Source organism: Cololabis saira, chromosome 22 (assembly GCF_033807715.1).
Source record: "Cololabis saira isolate AMF1-May2022 chromosome 22, fColSai1.1, whole genome shotgun sequence".
Lineage (NCBI taxonomy): Eukaryota > Metazoa > Chordata > Actinopteri > Beloniformes > Belonidae > Cololabis > Cololabis saira.
Genome location: NC_084608.1, coordinates 10,544,783 through 10,567,167, shown reverse-complemented (window position 1 = coordinate 10,567,167; position 22,385 = coordinate 10,544,783). Strand labels below are relative to the sequence as shown.

Genomic DNA, 22,385 nt, shown 5'->3' with positions numbered 1-22,385 from the left:
AGCCACAAAAAAAGCAAAAAAAAACAGGGTACGAAATGAAAACAAAGTGAATTTTACCTGCAATTCTATTCCGTTTGAGTTTTGGATTGTTAATTAAGAAAATATTTAGTTTTTAAGTTTTATTTCAGTTATTTCAGGTATTCTGGGATTATTTTTCCACTGTTAGTTTCAGTTTTAGTCTTTGCTTTTGTTAACTATAATAACTTTGCCCTCTAGTGCACGAACAATTAATGGTGTATTTCTTCTGGGAAGATATCCAGTATATACTTTACCAGTCCAACACAAATACTGCATACCATAATGCACTGGGCTTCCATAGTGAGGGGAATCTGGCCGTAGTGGTCACGTGACAGCTCTTTTATATATATATATATATATATATATATATATATATATATATATATATATATATATATATATATATATATATATATATATATATATATATATGTATATATATATATATATATATATATATTCATATAACCTTTTATGTCTAGCTGTTCTGGTGCTGTCCATAAGTGCAGTAGTGCCCACAAGTAAATGCTAACATCCCTGTGTTAAAATGTTGACAATGACAATCCAACTCAGTCTAAAACTAAAAGTAATACAAAGGAAGATAACATTTTTCCTTTCTAAAGTAGACCAACACAGCATGGCTAGAATGAGAGGTTAAAGAGCAGGACTAGAGTGGTTTAAGATGTTGGCTCTCCGTCCCCATGAGCCCGGATAGCTCAGTCGGTAGAGCATCAGACTTTTAATCTGAGGGTCCAGGGTTCAAGTCCCTGTTCGGGCGTTTACTTTTGTGAATTTCCACATTGTAGGACATTTGAAGGCTTATCCTGTCTTGGCTCGTATTTAATAAGAATGAAGAAGTCATTTCTAGTTTTAACTGTCTTTGTTATTGTTTTTGTTGTATATGTTATTTGTCGGTGTTGTGTTTTTATTGTTTTTTAAGAAGAACAGATTCCTAATTTCAGTTTCTGGGTTCCGTTTTTAGTTGTCAGAATACAAGACAGTGTTTTTTTGTAAATTAAAGGGTTTCAGAGAGCTTTGGTGAGGGATTTATTTATTTTTTTAAGGAAATACACATTTTTATTGTGAAGAAACTTTAATGGAGATTAATGACTAAATAAAGATGAGTTGTTTTGTGCTTTTCAGGACCTGGTTAAGGTTCACAAGTGTTTACTGCTGGAAATCCAAGATTCTCTCCATCACAGAAGTGCCCAAAACCTTTACCAGATCTTCATCGCTTACAAAGAGAGGTACACCAAGTTTTATTTATCTTCTCCTGGTGGTTACGCGCCTTATACGTTACAACTAAGATTGTTTTGGTCCTTTTGTCGTCTCAGGTTGTTGATTTATGGGAAATACTGCAGCCATGTGGAGACAGCCATTGCCACCCTCGATAGCATCTCCAAAAACAGGGAGGATGTACGCATGAAGCTGGAGGTAAAAGTGCCATGATTGCTCTAAACCAGTGATAAATACATGATTGTTTGTGTAATGCATCAATGAAAAGTATTCAACTCAAACTATGTAATTGGCGCCCTCAAGTGGGCAGATGTGGTACTGCCGGTTATAATATTATATGTAAAAAATGTGTTATTCTGAAGCTTAAGGTGCAGTTTTGTTAAATTATTAACAGTGAACCTGTTTTTGGAAGATCCAAAAATGAAAATGAAAGCAGTTTTACTGAAAGAAGCTAAAATATGCATTGTGGTTGATGCACAACGTACATATTCTTGGTTCTCTGTGTTTATGCAGGAATGTTCAAAGAGAGCCAACTATGGGAAGTTCACTCTGAGAGATCTGCTGGTGGTTCCGATGCAGCGCGTCTTGAAGTATCATCTCCTGCTGCAGGTACAGGTTTCCAGCTCGTCCCGTCCCGTTCCTGTCTGCTGCCGTCGTGAAGTTAGTGTGGGATTTTGTGTGACGTTGTTGTCCACTAGTGGATTATGGGAACATTAGAAGTATTGCAGTGGCAGTATTTTTCTGAAACAAGATGTGAAAGATTTTTTTTTCTTTCTTTTTTTTTGTTCCAACCACTGAGCGTAACCACCTTTGTCATTATGCTGTCTCTTTTTATCCATCACCACATATTTCCAACAATACTCCCGCTTCTCAGCCGGCCACGATGACACTCGGTGTCTATTACATAACAGCGGAACATGACAGTGCCATAACTGCTTTTATAGACGGCTGTGAGTGAATGACAGCGCCACATCAGTGAGTATTTAATTCCAGAAAAGGCCCCATCGCAGTCAGTCAGACTTTATGAGCAAGGAGAGCTCCCCGCCAGTTCCCCCGTTCATCCACAGGGGGCAGCGTTGACCGCGTTTCACTTCCCTCCCTCTGCATTCGTCCTTCAGGCTCTGAGACGCTCCCCGTCTATTTCTGTATCCGCTTTTACGACTGAGTTTGGAGTGACCCCCCCCGCATAATTGTCATCTGATCGACACAATCAGGGAGGTGGAGAGATAAGAAGTAGATAAAGTGAAGTGTGGAATGAAGGTGACAGCAGCGGAGGGAACAAGACAAACAACAGCCAGAGAGGAGAGACAAGGCTTTTACAAGCGCTGAGAATGTCACGACTCTGGACAAAGTCATGTCAAAATGTTTGCCTGGAAATGCACACATTACGTATTTTAGGCTCCTTTCTTTTAAAGGTTAATTGCATTTAAGTGATTTAATGTAAAAGTAGCAGATGAAGAGCTTTAAAAACAGGACTGTTTCAGACAGTTCACTGCACTTTCACTTAAAATCAAATCTCAATTTGTGCACTAAAATGCTGCAACTAGTATCAAAGAGGGATTCAAATGAGCCTTTTACTGCTGAATTCTGGGAAACTGGAGTTACTTGAAAAAACATCAATGGTTGTTTTTTTTCTTCCGTAGCTTCTTAAACGTATGTAAAATAACACAATTATAATAACCCCAAACACGTTACCTGCACGTCCATACAGGGGATAACTGAAGAGTATAGATGCTTCGTTATTTCAGCTTCTGCTTGTTTTTCTGTGGGCAGAGATGTTCTCCTCTCATAATGGCTCCATGGAAACCACTTCACTCTGCTTTTGTTTCACTCAATAAAGAAAGGAAAAGCTTCGGCAGGAGCAAAGTGAATGTGTCGTGTCAACACGGGTCAAGATCCCCGCGGAACAGCTGGATAATACCTGGCTGCACCGAATAAAGCATCTGTCGGGTTACTTTCTCACGCGGTGACAGCCAGGATCTCCACAACTAATGTCCCGGCACTTCCTCCCGCTCCCCGACCGCCTCTCGTCTCCCAACTCTCGTCTCCCGCCTCTCGTCTCCTGCCTCTCGTCTCCCGCCTCGTTCCCCCCTTTTTTCTGACATCGTTCTCTTGCTCCTCTCCTCCTTGTCGCCTGCGCTCATCACTCCTCTTCTTTGAGTCCACCGTGTGTGAGCCCCCCCCCCCCAGCTATCAGCAGGACCACTCCCTGTCTCTGCGTCTGGCTGGATGTGCAGAGCTGGGGCCGATGGAACGGGCTGGTGATAATAATGCCCACGTTGAGCTTGACTGACAAACACAAGTGTACAGTACACGTCCCTGTGCTGCGTGCACGGTGTGCTACGGTGCCCGTCCCCAGATGTCTTGTTTACGCTGCAGAACAGCACCGGAGAGTGGTTGTAGATACTTGAACACACGCAGGCCTGCAACACATGAGTGCACACACATTTGCAGCATCTGATTTGTTTGTATTTGTTTTTCTTTGCCAGTATTTGGCTTAAGGTTTTTCTCCCACTAGGGGAGTTTTTACCTGCCATTGTTCATGTTATGTTTATGTAATAATTGCTCGGGGGTCATGTTCTGGTCTCTGGAAAGATCCTAGAGACAACTTCTGTTGTAATAGACACTATATTATGGAGCCCCTCTGGTGACATTTGAAAAAAATAAAATAATGCGTGGCCACGCATTAATAACTCGTGGCCACGAGTTAATATCTCGTGGCCAGGAGATAATTCATGCGTGGCCACGAGTTATTAATGCATGGCCACGCATTATTTTATTTTTTTCAAATGTCACATGTTTTTACTACACTCGCCATGACAATACTCTTGCTCTTTAATATAAATAGACTATAATTACCGTTATTAATGATGAATAACCATCCCACCAAGGAAGTTGCATCCACGAAGTCCAGACAGTAGGTTATAATGCCATCCACGAGTAAAATAATGCGTGGGCACGAGATACACGAAATACATAATGTGTGGCCACGCATTAATATCTCGTGGCCACGTCAATGCGTGGCCACGAGTTATTAATGCGTGGCCACGCATTATTTAATTTTTTTCAAATGTCACCAGAGGGGCTCCGTACTATATAAATAAAATTGAATTGAATTGAATTGAATTACCGTTTTTTTTCCTTTTATTTGTTTAGTTTTTTTTTTCTCATTCCACATCATTTGTTCTTTACATTTGTTCTTGCATCCTCTGTGTTTGGAACTAAAGGAGCTGGTGAAGCACACTCACGACACCACCGACAAGAGTAACCTACGGACGGCATTAGACGCCATGAAGGTACGTCATCAGCTCACACGCAGGTCGTTTCCCTGCAAATACCTCAGTTCTTCTGCATGCAGCGACTTGAAGGCCCGCTGGTATTTAAGCTGGTATTTATTTATTTATTTAAGACATGAGGTTGTAATTCCAGCAAGCATGAAAGTTGTGCATGTCCTGCTCGCGCCCGCTTGGACACAGATGAAACTTCTGCTGATGTGTGTGCAGGACTTGGCTCAGTACGTGAATGAAGTGAAGAGGGACAATGAGACGTTGCGAGAAATAGATCAATATCAGAGATCCATTGAAAATCTGGTAAGTGGGAACGTTTATGCATCTCGATAAGATGCCGATGCCGTTACGCCTGCCAGATCGAGACCCGACCTCCTTCTCTCCTTGGTCTCCAGAATCAGCCGCTCAGCAACTACGGCAGACCCAAGGGTGACGGGGAGGTGCGCGTGGCCTCGGTAGACAGACGGGCCAAACAGGACAGGTGAGATCAACTTTAAATAGTCAGGTGCTGCGGTTGGAAACATGCCAGGCTTAGTGTTTCTGAAACTAAATGTTTTCCATCAGACGGGACTTTTTGTTTGTTCCTGCCTCTTCATCAGAAGTACATCTGCTGAAACCTGCCTTTCATGACACGCCTCCATCTAAAAACTAGTCGAGTATCTGCGAAGCTGTTGTAACCTGCAATAACCTCAAATGTTAAGCACTAATTGGAGAATAATGTAATTATCTCTTAAAGTTAAACGATGCACCTCAGATGATAAAGATAACGTGGTTCCTCCAGGCCACGGAGAGAAATGCAATAAAAGCATGTTAGAGTGTGATTGATATATTGTCAAGCTAATATTTAACCTGCTGAATATGTTTAAATGTGTTTGCTGATTTTTGCAGATACAGAGGAAGTTGCTTGGCCTGATTTAAGTGTTATTCTATAGTTGTGCAGCAGGAAAGCTTGAACTATTTTCCTACAGATGCTGCTGCTAACATGACAGTTGAGCAACAAAAGCACCTTTCCCATTTAATATCCCTCTAACCTGTTGAATGTTTAGGTGGAAATATAATAACATCAGAAGATGATGTAGATATTGATATGTCTTAACTGGTGAAGGGAACGAGTGTCGTTCAGCTCCAGGGAACTGATAAACACGAGTTTAAGAACGGGGGCTCTTTCCTCTCCAGGCACATCTTCCTGTTCGACGCTGCGGTGATTGTTTGTAAGCGGCGGGGAGACAACTACGAGATGAAGGAAGTGATTGACCTGCACCTCTTCAAGATCACCAACAACCCCACGTCTGACAAGGAGAGCCGAAAGGTGCACACACGCACGCACGCACGCACGCACGCACGCACGCACGCACGCACGCACGCACGCACGCACGCACGCACGCACGCACGCACGCACGCACGCACGCACGCACGCACACACACACACACACGCACGCACACACATACACACATATCGTCTTCAGGGAAACGTCAGCCTGGCATCTAGGAGTCACTTTGTTGTGCCGTGTATTATCAGAAAATGACTGAATGGTTCAGTTGTCCGGGCCTTTTTTGGATCTTTGGACCCATAGTTTCTGTATATTCCATATTTTGTTGAGTGTAGAAGCTGTGAGTTTCTTCTCTGGAAAATATTTGAACATTTAGAGCGAGGTAGATCACGGCCAGGCCTGGCTCTCGCTGCACGGCAGATCAGAAGGTCTCCCAGGTGAATTTCTCTCTCCAGCGAACCCTTGCAGAGGTGCATGTTTTTCAGCTTTCAAACCGGGCTCTCACCTTGGAATAGCGATTGGAATTTTATCACTTTGGTTGCTTTTCTGTTTTTCAGCACAAGCATACATTTGTGTGAAGCTTTGTACTCAAGTCTCAGCAGAAAGAAACAGCTTTTTTCTACAACACAGTCGCAGAAACATTAGCCTCGATTATAGAAACCCAATGTCAAAAGCAGAAGAGAGCTACTCCTTTTCTGACATCAGTCTTGCACATTATGTTATGGATGAATTCATCTCCTTGTGGGGATGAGGACGTATTTTTTAGTTTGAATGGAGTTGAGCTAAATGTTCTTCACGGCTGCTGAAAAGTACGGAGATGCATTTTTTTTGTACTTGTTATGATGGAAACTGAGAACTAACATGAGTAATATAAGTCAGCTGTTAGAATTTAAATCAGACGTCACCGCGGAAACATATGTACGGAGCCCTGGAGGTGACATGGAAATTATTATTTTTATCTCGTGCGCACGACTTTTTATGTCGTGCGCACGACTTTTTATCTCGTGCGCACCACTTTTTATGTCGTGCGCACCACTTTTTATGTCGTGCGCACCACTTTTTATGTCGTGCGCACGACTTACTGAAAAGTCGTGCGCACGAGATAAAAAGTCGTGCGCACGACTTTTTATCTCGTGCGCACCACTTTTTAGTCAGTGAGAACAGAACACTGGATTGAATAGGAAGGAAGGCCAAAAGGAAACCCCCAAAAGTGACATATCCGCTCACTTCAACATATACAGCTATTGATGCCAAGCATTTATCTAGTCGTCGAAGTCCGATCTCGGGAAACTGGCTTCACAAACAACGTTTTAAAAGTGGAACTATTTCCAGAGGCGGAGTTGTCACAAAGTGCTTCGACATTGTCACGTGAGCGTGCTGGACCAATCAGAGTGGCCGCTGGTCCAAGATCGCTGCCTACAGTGCTGATTTTATTTGTAGAAATAAGCTTTAAATTGCACTAAAATGACTACAAACAATGTTATATGTAAACGAAAATTAATCTGAATTATAAACCTAAGAGACCTGCTGAAACAGTGATAATTCTGTCATTAGACAGAACATTAGACAGTGATGATTCTGTCATTAGACAGAACATTAGACAGTGATGATTCTGTCATTAGAAATAGGGGGTTCTCCCAAATGATGGGAATATAATACCCATATGCTCAAAACCTATGTTAAACCTGCAATAATAACATGTTTTCTATTTTCTATTAAAATAGAAAATAGAAAACATGTTATTATTTTTTATTATTTTCTATTTTATTATTATTTTATTATATTATGATTATATATCTATTATATTATTTTATTATTTTCTATTTTAATAAAAAATAATAACATGTTTTCTATTTTCTATTTTAATAGAAAATAGAAAACATGTTATTAATAACATTTTTTCTATTTTCTATTTTATTATTATTTTATTATATTATTATTATATATCTATTATATTATTTTATTATTTTCTATTTTAATAAAAAATAATAACATGTTTTCTATTTTCTATTAAAAATAATAGATAGTAATAATAGACAGAAAATAATAAAATAATATAATAGATATATAATAATAATATAATAAAATAATAATAAAATAATAATAAAATAGAAAATAGAAAACATGTTATTATTGCAGGTTTAACATAGGTTTTGAGCATATGGGTATTATATTCCCATCATTAGGGAGAACCCCCTATTTCTAATGACAGAATCATCACTGTCTAATGTTCTGTCTAATGACAGAATCATCACTGTCTAATGTTTTGTCTAATGACAGAATTATCACTGTTTCAGCAGGTCTCTTAGGTTTATAATTCAGATTAATTTTCGTTTACATATAACATTGTTTGTAGTCATTTTAGTGCAATTTAAAGCTTATTTCTACAAATAAAATCAGCACTGTAGGCAGCGATCTTGGACCAGCGGCCACTCTGATTGGTCCAGCACGCTCACGTGACAATGTCGAAGCACTTTGTGACAACTCCGCCTCTGGAAATAGTTCCACTTTTAAAACGTCGTTTGTGAAGCCAGTTTCCCGAGATCGGACTTCGACGACTAGATAAATGCTTGGCATCAATAGCTGTATATGTTGAAGTGAGCGGATATGTCACTTTTGGGGGTTTCCTTTTGGCCTTCCTTCCTATTCAATCCAGTGTTCTGTTCTCACTGACTAAAAAGTGGTGCGCACGAGATAAAAAGTCGTGCGCACGACTTTTTATCTCGTGCGCACCACTTTTCAGTAAGTCGTGCGCACGACATAAAAAGTGGTGCGCACGACATAAAAAGTGGTGCGCACGAGATAAAAAGTCGTGCGCACGAGATAAAAATAATAATTTCCATGTCACCTCCAGGGCTCCGTACATATGGGCTCAAATTAATGCCATAAGTATTTTGTATCTGTAAATAAACTTTGTACTTGTAGAAATATTTTGTGCGTGTGCAAAAAATATTTGTACTTGCAAAAAATATTTGTACTTGTAAAAATATTTTGTGCGTATGAAAAAAATATTTGTACTTGCAAAAAATATTTGTACTTGCAAAACATATTTGTACTTCTAGATACAAAGCTACAAACTTTTTACAAAGCTACAAACTTTTTTTACAAAAGCTACAAACTTTTTTTCAAAAGCTAAAAACTTTTTTTACAACTACGAGTTATGGCACTGTTTTGACGTGCCAAAACTAAGAGCCAATCAGCAATCTTTGGCACGGGTTTCAAAGGGTTTCTGGATAGCCAATCTGCACAAGCCCATTTACTTGTATTAGTTTGCAGCCCAGTCTTGCCACATCCAATATGGCGGCGACGTCAGGAGGCGATGCAATTTGCTGATTGGCTATCGAGAAATGCTTTGAAACCCGTGCCAAAGATTGCTGATTGGCTCTTAGTTTTGGCACGTCAAAACAGTGCCAAAACTCCTAGTTGTAAAAAAAGTTTGTAGCTTTTGAAAAAAAGTTTGTAGCTTTTGTAAAAAAAGTTTGTAGCTTTGTAAAAAAAGTTTGTAGCTTTGTAAAAAAACTTTGTAGCTTTGTAAAAAGTTTGTAGCTTTGTATCTAGAAGTACAAATATGTTTTGCAAGTACAAATATTTTTTGGAAGTACAAATATTTTTTGCAAGTACAAATATTTTTTGCACACACACAAAATATTTCTACAAGTACAAAGTTTATTTACAGATACAAAATTAATGGCATTAATTTGAGCCCATAGAAACAACGGTGCGATTTACATCTCTCTTTTTTTTGCTTTTCCTCCTGTAGTTGGGACTCAGTTGACTGAAGTCCCGGTGATTCAGTTTTGCAAATGTGAAAGCAAATATACCAGTAAAAACATCCTTCTTTTATGTCTATTTTCAATAGTTAATGTCAGTCTTTAGGATGTAATTTAGTAGAATCTCACATCGACTGCGAGAGGTCTAGATGCCCCGGCTGGATCACATGTCTCAGCAGGCTGGAGCAACAAACCGAGTCCATCCTGGGTTTCACCCGGTTATAAACGACGGAACAATAATAGCATCTCCTTGTTAACGTTGTGTAAAACAAAGCACCTCATCATAAAGCCCAGTCCTGCGCTGTCGAGCCCGTTCCTGCCTCGTTATGGCCGAGTCAGCAAAAGCCAGAAAACCACGTCGGACTCCTGACGCACCAATTAACGGCGCTATCTCCGCATAATGAGCCGCCATAACGATCTATCAGATGAACGCAGGTTCATAAAACTGAATGAAAGGGAAGTTAACTCGCTTCTTGATGGTGTTTTATGGGCACTCAGCATAACCTCTCCACCCCCTTAGCCGCCGCCTTCGGGCGCTCCGAATTCCCCAAAGTTCAGCTAAAACCGACCGAGACACATGCAGCAAAATGTGTCTGGTTCACAACACAAACATGGAGATAATTAACAGAAATAATCGGATACATGCTTGTTCCTGCACATGTTTTTTCAGTCTCCTCTTCTTTTTCCAGCATGGCGCTGAATCAGTGGGGCTGGAGCCGGCAGCCTCGTCCCAGATGGTGCTATCATTAAAGCTCACTCTGGGCCTGCCTGCACACATACACACAGTGAATACTAAGCGCCAAGTGGGGGAAAAATATTGCCAATCTTAATGAGGAATGATTTCTTCGGCGTGCCAGGATACATTGATTTGGGTAATAATGATGATGTAAAGAGATTATATCGGTGGACTTAGACCCACGTGGCCGCGCTCGGATGTGATTTATGAAGGCTGCAAGCCAACGTTCGCCGCTTTCACGGAGGACATAATGCAGTTGTTTTGATGACAAATTTGTGTTGGAGATGACGGCGGTGACAGCGGCTGCTTGGACGAAACGACAATTAAGCAGGAAAAGAGAAAGCGGGCTATAAATCCACGTCACTGCGGGTTGAAAGAGCCTCAGAGTCTTGAAAGCAGGGAGGTTGTACCAGTAAGAGAGTAGTGTTTGGAACAGATAACGGATACGACCACGAGGAGCGCTTCAGTGGAAGTGACGCCCTCTGTGGAGCTGCTACAAGTTCAAAACCGCGTCTAGCTGCCATAAAAAACAAGCATCTGTTTTCTAATTCTGTGCAAAAATAAAAACAGATGCCCGTGCCGACACCGGGGCTAATGGACTGATATTCAGCCTTTGAAATGGATATTTTGTAGCCGATTACAGTTGCACTCGCTATCTGGGTCTACTCATGCTGCCTGGTGTCCAGCAGTGGTGCAGCATGGTACCCAACGCTTCCTATTCTCTCTTCCTCTGTGTCTTTCTGTCATTTGGTCCAGCCTCCCGTCCCTTAGCCTTTGTGTTTGCCCTCCCGAAGGCTTCCCTCTTTTATTTTGCATCTCTTTGTCTCCATCTGTCTCATTCAGCTCGAACTCCCTCCTGTTCTGTTTGTCTTTCACTCAAGCCCATCAATGGATTTACACGCCTCTGCTTCTGTTCGAGGTCTCAAATGTTATTTCTCATTTTTTAATTGTGTTTATTTCTTTTTTTGTCATAGTGGTCCTACGGATTCTACCTCACTCACAACCAGGGCCAGAGCGGCTTTGAGTTCCTGTTCAAGACCAAAGAGCTGAAAAAGAAGTGGCTGGATCAGTTTGGCATGGCCATGTAAGTGTGTGTTTGCTCCACGTGTGCGAGTGGCGTGTGTTTTGTCATTCCAGCTGAGTCGCGGTGTCGTGATTTAGGGTTGGACGACACGAAGATGAACAGATACAGAGATGCACGCAGACAAGTGAAATTTAGCTGAAGCGTAGCCTGCATGTTGTCAGACTACATGAACCCGTTCCAGCGCTGAACTGGATCCAAACTTTTACAAACTGGTTCCACAAGTGGTGCGGTGGCGTCACGACAGGCTGCACGCTCCATTGATCTTGTTCTAAATGTGATTTATCTTCTCTCTGCATATCAGTTTAAAGGGGGAATAATCCAAAGTATCCAGCTGAAGTAAAATGTCCAAAGGTCAGCAGTTACACCTTTTAGCACGTTTCATAAAAAAGACAATTCAAAGGGCTTCACATGAAAAAAGAGGTGCATTCAAAAGTAAAAGAGTTTAAAAGCAGAATTAAAAAAAAAAATTAAAGAGAGATATGTTAAAAAAGAAAAGAACAGATGAAATGGAAGAAATAAAAGTTGCAGTGCATTGTGGGAGATTGCTCATATGCAGCAGGAAATATAAAGGCTTTCAAGCCTGATGCATTCTGGGAGACTTGTTCCACATTTGAGGAGATTTTTTTTTGTATAGATATGTTTATTGAGGGCATAGCAAAAAAAAAGAAATAATATTTACAATAACAATATAATTATCAATATCTCTCCCCCCTTTTTTTTTTTTTTTTACTTTTCATAACATTAATTAAACCAAAATAAATAAATAATAATAATAATAATAAAAATAAAATATAATAAAAAAAAAGAAATAAAAAAAAAAATATATAAAAAATAAAAATAACATAAAAAATATAAAAAAATAACATTTGAGGAGATTTGAAGCTGAACGCCACCTCGCCGTGTTTGGGTACAAAAAGTAGGCGTTACCCTGGCGACCCGAGGGCTCTGGTGGGTTCACGATGGACCAGGATATCAGATTTATTTTGGGTCTAGACCACTCAGAGGTTTATAAACCAACAGCAGGACTTTAAAATCTGTCCTGGACAGACTGTAGTGGAGGTTAACTAGTGAGGACAGGTAAGACTTGGGGGCTTCATCTTCTCCTCTCCTTATCTCCTGGGGAGTATTTTCAAACCCAGACAGAGACATGATGCTCAGCTACTAGTGTCCCAGCCTTTTACAATGCATTATGAATAAAGGTTGTCATGACAACATTGTATGATATAAAGTCAGAAACCTCAGAGTGACGACCTGCCAGCAAGAGAGCGAACCAGCCAGAACTGATGACTGATGGCTGACTGACTGGTGATTAGTGACCAACAGTTTCCTCTCAGGCCTGTGAGATGAAAATCTGGCATTTCACATGTTTTTAACGTTGTTTAGTTGAAGAAAGTGAGATACTTTATCAGTGGTGCAGTGCAACACGTCTGCAAACGGCTCAAAGACGCCCTGCAGACGACCCTGTCGGAGAATAAAAACAGTTTTATAGGAGCTGTGAGCCTGAACACCAGAACATGTGATGATTACAACTGGTCTGTATTAGACTCTATGTTTGCTAAGAGCTGGTCGCCTCTCAAACATGCACAAATGCGTTTTTAAATATAGTCAAAAACAGAGAGGAACAAGAACAGAAATACAAATAAATCTGTGAAATAACAGTTTCAAATGATCAGACAATCGCTGAGCCATAAATGGAATGGAGGTGTTGATGTCAGCCTGAGGAAGCAGCAATCTGATTACTTCCTGGTGCTGCGAGGATAGAGAGGTGTTGCCAGACATCATCTGCTCCCGCGCCGATCCTCAAAAGCTGATCTCGGTAAAGAAGCTCTCCTGGTCGCCACCTTTATTTCCAAACCACTAACTGTTTGAGTCTCATGAGAGGGAGCATCCACCGAGCGGACATGCGCTCAGCCTGATTATTTAGCTTTCTGAGTGGATACTTTTGACGGCTTTGCTATTTCTAGTCCAAAACAAGCCACACACCAAAGACATAAAACAAGAGAATGTAATTGAAAGCTTTTTATCAAACCAGCTCCTTTGAAAACTTTATCCATCACATCCTCGAGGGCCCTACTTTCCCCTAAGCCCTTTAGTTTGACTAATTATTTTGGTTTCCAGGGCAACAGCAGTGCTTATTAAGTGAAAAGCATGTGGCAGCAGTGACATCGGGCTTTTACTTTAACACGGAAATCTATTAAAAGGGACTCTCGAATGTGGATTTAGAGGCAACCTGGGCAATTTAATTCTTTCCTTCTAGTTTTGTTTCCCTCTTGCCTTTTTCCACACACACACACACACATACACACATACACACACACACACATACACACACACATAGCCATGTCCCAAGGGGGGCAAAACCCCCCTCTTGTGCTCACTGAGAGCAGACCTTCCTGTCTACTCGCGATTCTTTTCTTCCCACTTCAAAGAACCGAATCGGCAAAACTTTTCTGCGGCCGTGGAGGAGTTTGTCTCCTGCAATTATAAATAAAAAAGGGTTTTGCTATAAAATTGATGTCCTGAGTTCTCGAAAACTGAAACAAACTGAAGTAACAAGCACAAAGTTATTCTCCTGCGCTGATTTAGTGAAGAAGTAACTTGTGGGGCAGAAACGGAGCCAAAGCTGCTGCAGCTCCCAGGAAAAAAAGCTTGGGTCTTCCACGGTCTACTTCTCTAAGGTTTCATCTGAGATCACTCCAGGAGCTAATCTTCCACGCCTCTTTTTCAGATCAAATATTCGCCCCGAGAATGCAACCGACAACTTCCACGAGTTTCGAATGCACACCTTCGAAAGAATCACCTCCTGCAACTCCTGCCACATGCTGCTGAGGTAGGACTACGATTCCCGCTCACACACACAAACACATGCAGCACATGCAGCACATGTAGCACACGCAGCACACGCAGCACACGCAGCAGATGGAGCAGATGCAGCAGATGCAGCACATGCAGCACATGCAGCACACGCATCACACGCAGCACATGCAGCACATGCAGCAGATGCAACACATGCAGCACATGCAGCACATGCATCACATGCAGCGCATGCAGCACATGCAGCGCATGCACAGCAGAGGCAGCACATGCAACACACGCAGCACATGCAGCACATGCAGCACATGCAACACACACAGCACATGCAGCACATGCAGCACATGCAGCAGATGCAACACACACAGCACATGCAGCACATGCAGCGCATGCACAGCAGAGGCAGCACATGCAACACACGCAGCACATGCAGCACACGCAGCACATGCAGCACACGCAGCACATGCAGCACATGCAACACACACAGCACATGCAGCAGATGCAACACACACAGCACATGCAGCACATGCAGCACATGCAGCAGATGCAGCGCATGCAGCACATGCAGCAGATGCAGCGCATGCAGCACATGCAGCAGATGCAGCACATACGGCACATGCAGCACATGCAGCGCATGCAGCACATACAGCGCATGCAGCGCATGCAGCACATGCAGCACATGCAGCACACGCAGCACATGCAGCACATGCAGCACACGCAGCGCATGCAGCACATGCAGCACATGCAGCACATGCAGCACATGCACAGCAGAGGCAGAGGCAGAGGCAGCAGCAGGGCAGAGCTCTTCAAGGAAGAGGTTAAACATTCAGAGGAGGACCCAGCCCGGGCCGTCTCGCTTCACACGGCTGTCAGGACTTCTCTGAAAGTCCCCAGCTCTCCACTGTGCCAGAACAAGCCATTCGTCACTGTACCTTTGACCGCCCCCCCCCCCCACTCATCCGCACGCACGCTTTAGTCACACAAAGTTCCTTTTGAATTTGCTGAATGCTATCGGCACCCGAAGGACGGCGTCTCATGATATTTCTCACGGCGGAGAAGCGAGTGAGTGACTTCACCTCCCCGAGACGGAGAGGAGAAATGTCTGTCACACTTCAGCACTTTCTCAAGGAAAGAGTGGGGACGGGGGGACGAGACCGTTGCTCTGTGAAGACAGGGAGGATTAAAGGCGGGGAACAATTATGAAACCCCGGCCGAAGTCCCACGGTGACTCCTCGATATTCTGTTGCTGGTTTCTTTCATTATAGCAACAGTTTTCTTTAATCACACATTTCAGGACATTGAAGAGTCGACTGATTGGAGGGTCATGTGGTTCTGATATGTGATGATGCTCTACGTTGGCACTGGTCTGTACCTTCTTATCAGCCTCACTCCTCCCGCGTGGGCGTTAGTGTGCGCTACTGTTTTTATCATTCCTTCCTCTTTACTCGTCTAGCAGGTGTTTCTACTTTAGTTAGTGTTATTTTTGGCACGTTCATTGTCCTTTAAGTCGTGTCAAGTTTCAGTCAACTAAAAGTCTGAGCAATTTAGTCTTATTTTAGTCAGAATTGTCCAGAACCATTTTAGGCTAGTTTTAGTCGACGAAAACTGATAACATTTTAGTCTCGTTTTAGTCAAAGATTGTATTTAGCCAAACCCATTTTACAATTCAAACAAGGTTATTATTATTGTATTATTGTTACCTTATAAACTCAAGAATACATTCATTCCAGATACAGAAGATGCTCTAAATTGAGTTTACAACATATTTATTTATTTTTCTTTTCCGACGACACATTGGGTTTTCTTTTCCACGTCTATGTAGGAAAGTGTATCCAAAGATGGATCTTCTTCTTCTCCAGCCCCAGAGAAGATCCCCGCGTTTCTCTATGTAACTTTGTTTTTAATGGAAGTGAACCTAGAGCTCTGCGTTAACGGCATCAGCCTCTAACTCTGCAGCTGCATCTTCTGGATCTGATTCCCCGCTGCAGCGACTGGGATTGAGGACTAACGTCACCCAGCAGAACTAAACCAGAGAAACTACTGGAAACATGGATGTTAAGCATCTTTGGTAGAACATTTTGTCTCGTTTTGGTCAACAAAAATGAAGACACATTTTAGTTTTTTATTTTTATTAGTTTTTATTTTGTAATCTACATTTTAGTCTCGTTTTTATTCGTCTACGATATTGCAATATATATTTCATTATCGTTATCGTCACATGACCAGCATTTTCGTTGCGTCTCATCTCGTTTTCCTCAGGTTATTAAAGTTCGTTCGACGACAATTTATTCTTGTATTTTGGCTGTGGGTGGTAAACATGGAGACGTTTCAGTTAGCACACATCATTTTCTCACCGTTTCATGAAGGAGTTCAGTAGTTCTCCAAAGTTTGGAGGCAGCCTGTCAACCCCGTGCCGGGGATCCCTGCAGCCACCAGAGCAAGCCTCCGCTGCAGCCATAAATGTCCCGCTTCATGACGATCCTGCCCCCGCCGCAAACACAAGCAGCGCCTTTAAACTGGATGAATTAAGACCGCAGGCCGGTTTAAAAGCCGTCGGTCCTCCTGAGTCGGAGGATTCATCTCAGCTTTCTTCTTCCACATAAGCATGATAAACTTCTCTCCTCCTGTGCTTCCTGTGTAATTACGACTGTATGCATCGTGTGTAGCCGGCGTTGTGAGGACTCTGTTGTTCCTGTGTCTGCAGGGGCGTCTTTAACCAGGGCTACCTGTGCTCCAAGTGCGGCTTAGGTGCCCATAAAGAATGCCTGGGTCGCTTTGGCTGCTGCGGGAAAACAGGTAAGTTTACTGCTGCTTCTCATGCCGTCTGCAACAACACTACACACTGAAGGAGATCCTGGAGAGACCTTAAATCCAAGCCTGCAGCTAGAAGTCCTCAGTAGAAGAGCAGTTTTATAGCAGATGGCGGTGATGACAGGTGGAACGCGTAAAGCCTCGTGCAGAAATGCCTTGAGACAAACGAGGAAGATTTGTCATAGTGTAGTTTAACTACACGGTGAAGCTATAAAATGAAAAGGAAGTGGCTTTTCGGGAATTGCTCTGCCTAGAAAAGCTTTATTCATGTCCTTATTTCTCTAAACTAAGGTCACGCAAGCATCCGATGAGGGTTACAGATATGCGTCCTGGAGCGTCACCGCTTCCCCCCCCGGGCGGGTTTGACACTTCCCAGCACCTTAAAGGCAGAGTCGGCGTCTGTCGCCGCACACGTCCCCTAAAGCCTAATAACAGTTTTAGTGAGGAGTGGAAGAAACTCCAGACTTTTTCATTACGCCCCTGTTGTGTGTCTGTCACTCAGCTCCCTGAGCAGGTTCACTGACAGCCGAGAGAAATGGAGGGAGGACGTCAGACAACACTGAATAACTAAAAGAAAAGGCCTTCAGTAGCTCAGCACATCCTCTGAATGTGGAAGTGGGAGGGGGGGAGAAAACCATCTATTTACACTTTGTGGTTGTAGGAATCTTTTCATCACTTTTCTTTTTTAAATGTAATTATTTAATGCAAAACAGGTAACAATACAAATACGCAATATAAAAATGCATACAGGTACAGGACAAGAGGGGACACTAGAAAACAAACAGAACAAATAGACAACGAAAATCAATGTTTTTGCTCAGATTTCTTCTTATACAGTGCTTTGCCAAAGTATTTGGCCCCCTTGAACTTTGTGACCTTTTGCCACATTTCAGGCTTCAAACATAAAGATATAAAACTGCAATTTTTTGGGAAGAATCAACACCAAGTGGGACACAATCATGAAGTGGAACGAAATGCATTGGATATTTCAAACTTTTTTAACAAATAAAAAACTGAAAAAGTGGGCGTGCAAAATTATTCAGCCCCCTTAAGTTAATACTTTGTAGCGCCACCTTTTGCTGCGATTACAGTTGTAAGTCACTTGGGGTTTGTCTCTATCAGTTTTGCACATCGAGAGACTGAATTTTTTGGTTTGATGGTTTGATGGTTTTCTAGAATGATGGTTATTTTAGGAGAGAGACAGCAGCCAAAAAAATAAATAAAGCTAAATAAATAAATAGGATAAATAACATTTTTTTTTTAAAAAAAGGGTTTAAAAGGGGGAGTCATTAACGCAGGAGGAAATGAGAGTGAAAGGGATGAGTAATCTTCTCATCATTTAAAGGCGTCCGTGTTCTCGGAGCGCTAAAACTTTGCAAGCTCCGTTCTCCAGTGGAGCTGCTTCCCCTGCAGGCGGTTGTTGTACCGGTGTGTGTTTGTTTCCCCCCCGCACGGCGGGGTGCCAGCTCTTGTTGGGCCTGGCATCTGCCTCAGAGTTATGAGGTCGCAGAGGCAATAACGCACCGCCGGCCCCACCCGGGTGCAGCTCCAGAGCCCAGAGCAGCGAGAGCCGGGTGTTAGTCTGAGTTCACCTCCTCATCACCCAGGAGAGGTGTGGCCCTGAAACAAGTCCAGATCTTCCCGTCAAAGTGATTCAATCTACTTGCCTGCAGCAATCATTGCGATTTTAATGTTTTTAATTGATTGCATCATGCAGGAGCGCGTGCACGGCGGGGGCTTGCCCTCATCGGCAAACACACAACCACAGCACCTGTTTACTCCTTATCAAGCCTCCTACAGGTCAAGGTTCAGCTCGGGCAGGGAGGAGTGCGTTGGTGCGTCTCTGCGATCGCTCACTCGTGCATGGGGCGTGTTTGCGTGCGCTTAGGTGTGCAGGGTTTGTGCGCCCAGAGGGGCGTAATCCGTCCCCAGGGGAGCCAATGAAAGAAAGCGCTGGAGCAAAAAACGGCAGGTCTGCCCCCCTCCCGCCCCACCCAACACCCCCTCCCTCCCTCCACCTCGCCTCCTCTATCTGGGCTGTCAGGTAGTGGCAGCGCAGCAAAACAAAGCGAGCCGCAGTCAGACACGGGCCTCCGCCTTCACACTAATGAGAGAGTGCTGCCTTGTAGCGATGAGTGCACGCCGGTGTTTGCGTGCACCCGCGAACCCGTCATTCACCATGCCTGTTCTCAAACTTCTTTCAGATTCCGGCTCCGTCAGAACTCAGGTGAGCTGCCGCCGAGCACGTCTGGCTGTGTGTGTGTGTGTGTGTGTGTGTGTGTGTGTGCTGTCTCTCTGCGCCTGCTGCTCTCCAAAGCGTTGCTGCACTTTGAAGGCTGCTCTCCTCTGCAGCTATTTGTCAAGGAGACTCCAATTGACTTTAGTTACCGAGGCGATATCTGATGGCAGAAACGACAATGTTTACGCAGATTTACCCAGAGTTCTCTGTGCTACTTCTGAAACTACCGCGTCCCCTTTGCAATGTTTTCAAGTACCGGTAAGCCTAAGCTGCAGAAGAAAAAGGAAAGCCTTTTCTTCTCTGGTATCAGGTCATGCACAGAAACTAATGAGAAGCGATTGCTTTTTTCCTTTAAGTGCTATATAAAACCTCCAAACCTGCAGCGGCACCTATCCAAGCCGTGTTGTTATTTCTGCATCAGTCTCTGTTCTGCTCTTTGCAAGCGTGCATGCACACGATGTGTGGGTGAGAGCTGTCCAGTCTGAAGTATTACATGTGCTCTGTATAGAAACTATATAATCATTGATTTTAGCTGGAGCAATGGATGCCAAATTGTGTGTTGTGTTTATGCCATGCAGCAGAAAAATTAGATAAAGCTCATTAGCAAAAAAAATGGTTTCAAGAATCTAGGGAAACAAAGAGTCTGCATGCCTGGTGCTGAGTGGAGTTGTTTTTGTGTCTTTGCAGGGCAAAAATCGGGATCCAGGTGAGAATTCAAAATGTAACGCCCCCCCCCTCTCTCCCTCGCTCTGCACACATCTCTCCCTTTCCTCGTTCTACACTATCTCTCTCTTATCACGGCTGATGTTTACATGCACAGACGGCTGCCTGTTGCACAAGACGAATTACCTGATTTTGGCACGAAAGCCAGACACTTACAACCTTTATCTCCAGACTATAACACTCCACTCGTTGATTAATGACACCATCATTTGTATAAAACAGATAAAACCATTTTTTTACATAAAAAAAGCAGATTATTTGTTTATTTCTATATTCAGAGACAGCTACAGGGTCAGAAATGCAATCTAATTATAGGAGTGTTTAATTAAGAAAAAGTCATAAATCTTCATATTTCCTTCGCTCCCTTTTTACTGAAAAATGATTTAATCACAAAAGTCATTAATTATAGACTTTTTTCCCAGTTATATAATAACTGAAACATTTGTTACGAAACAAGTTGTTTGGCAGGGTTCGCATGTACCGCTGCTGGCGTGGCGTTGTGCAGTTTCTGGTCAGGAAAGGAAGATCCACCTGCTACTTGTTTACTGCTTTTCCAGCCGAGGCGTTGACTGCAAAGGTCACGCAACCAGACACGGGTGCAGAAAGGATGCGGGGCAGTTACAGTAATGTTGCTCCTGGAGTTGAAGGAGCTTTCTGCAATAACAAACGACTAACACGCAGCATCCCTGTGTATGTGGAAGTGCCTATGCAATACTGAGGGGCCTCTAATCGCTTATACGCCTGGCTTCAACACTCATTTTTCCACCTCTCCATCCATTATGCTGCAGAAAATGATTTCTGACTGAAGACGCATTAAAATCAATAGGCGTTTGATTGCCCCGGCCCTTGGCGTTTTATAATATTTCAACGCTCCTCTCTTTGTGTATTTTCAAAGGTGCACTAACACGCGGCTTGTCCTTGTGTGGATAAAGAATGCAATTCATGCCCCCGAGACTCAATTCTCCACGGCCCTGTGTCTTTAGAGCTCGCATTCAGGCGAGATGGCACATGTCAGGCTGCCAGCCACGGCGCCCCGGCGCTGGAACAGATCCTCAAAGAGGAGCAAAGCAGATATAGATGTATTAGCTTTCACTACGCTGTTGTTGACTTCTTTATTATTTGCTCTTAGCTTTACCTCTTTCTTCATGCTGTCACTAGGGTTTTTTTTCATTTTCTTCCTCTCTTATTCCGGATATGCACATCTCCCTCCCCACGCTTCACACTCAGAAGAGTCCTCGGCTTGTTTTCTCCTGCACACGAGGTTTGGAGTTTAGGATTTGTGTGTTGTTTAAAATCAAATATGGTCGACTGACACCGTTCCAGCATGCAAACTGAGCTTGATTAGCAGGTTTTAGAAATAAATTTGACGGCCCGTCTCACAGCAGGAAACTGAAAAATTGAATTCTAATTTTGTTTTGACGTAAAACAGGACCAACTTTCAACCAAATCTCACTAAAGCACAAAATATTTACGATTTTGACTGAACCTCGGTTCGTACCTGCCAGCAGGAGTCGAGAATAGATTTTTGACCAGTAAAAGAAGACCCCCCCCACCCTCTCAGACCACACCAGAATACTCACACTTGGAGATGAGTTTACAGATTCTTTCACAGTTCTGAAACTCCCCCTGCTTAAACATTCAAATCTGTATCGACAGCTGTGTGAAGACAAAAAAAAACAAACAATTCACTTCACCACACATCTGCCGTGTGGACGCGCTTTAGCCGCCGCTAACTGAGCCGCTCCGTCCTGATTCATACGGCGCTCTCTTGCAGACAGTACACCGGCACTAACGCCATCCATCCCACAGGCCTGCCCAAGATGCTGGTGATCAGGAACTACTTCGGGGTTCCCAGTCCCACCTCTGGGCCGCCGCTCAACATCCAGACGGGGGACACCATCGAGTTAATCTGCGCAGACCTGCACAGCCCTTGGTGGCAGGTCAGACACCGCCTTCTTTTAACTCACACTCACCTTTTAGTTGCTTATTTTTCCAAGATGTAACAAGCCAATGTGCTGTATTTAAAGGGGACCTATTCTGGCATCTAATACCTATTTTAAACAGGCCTTGAATGTCTTAAAAACAAGCTTTTGATTGTTTTTGCTAAATAAATTAGAAATTCAGCCTCTGAGCCATGTCTTTATCTTCCCAGTCTCTAACCTCATTATCTATGAGGGATTCTGAGTGGGCGGGGCTATGATAATGAGGCTCTGTGCTGATTGGCTGCCTGAATGACGCGATACACCGCTACGAAATAATGGTGGAAGCTCCGGCCGGCGGAGTTAGTTGTGGGCGTGATTTCACACCAGAGGCGATTCTAGGGTCTGTTGGGGCCCTAGGAAAAAAATTTCTAGGGGGCCCCTCAAACCAGCGTTCATCGCCGTTATGTTATAATAAAC

At 43.1% G+C, this 22,385-nt stretch overlaps 1 protein-coding gene and 1 non-coding gene across 3 annotated transcripts in view; both read left to right on the top strand.

Moving 5' to 3' along the window:
* Positions 1-22,385, top strand: part of LOC133422904 (guanine nucleotide exchange factor VAV3) — a 105,336-nt gene that overhangs the window by 61,448 nt on the left and 21,503 nt on the right. Inside the window, exons 8-20 of one of the 2 annotated variants that reach the window (XM_061712929.1) lie at positions 1,162-1,265; positions 1,353-1,452; positions 1,768-1,863; positions 4,482-4,550; positions 4,758-4,844; positions 4,937-5,022; positions 5,718-5,850; positions 11,293-11,402; positions 14,131-14,232; positions 16,918-17,009; positions 19,229-19,251; positions 19,951-19,984; positions 21,796-21,926. In XM_061712929.1, coding sequence (XP_061568913.1) covers positions 1,162-1,265; positions 1,353-1,452; positions 1,768-1,863; positions 4,482-4,550; positions 4,758-4,844; positions 4,937-5,022; positions 5,718-5,850; positions 11,293-11,402; positions 14,131-14,232; positions 16,918-17,009; positions 19,229-19,251; positions 19,951-19,984; positions 21,796-21,926 — 1,167 coding nt within the window. Of the gene's footprint in view, positions 1-1,161; positions 1,453-1,767; positions 1,864-4,481; positions 4,551-4,757; positions 4,845-4,936; positions 5,023-5,717; positions 5,851-11,292; positions 11,403-14,130; positions 14,233-16,917; positions 17,010-19,228; positions 19,252-19,950; positions 19,985-21,795; positions 21,927-22,385 lie in introns of both variants that reach the window. The other variant, XM_061712928.1, reaches the window with a different exon arrangement.
* Positions 724-796, top strand: trnak-uuu (transfer RNA lysine (anticodon UUU)). Its single transcript has one exon. It is a non-coding gene; the product is annotated as a tRNA-Lys (tRNA).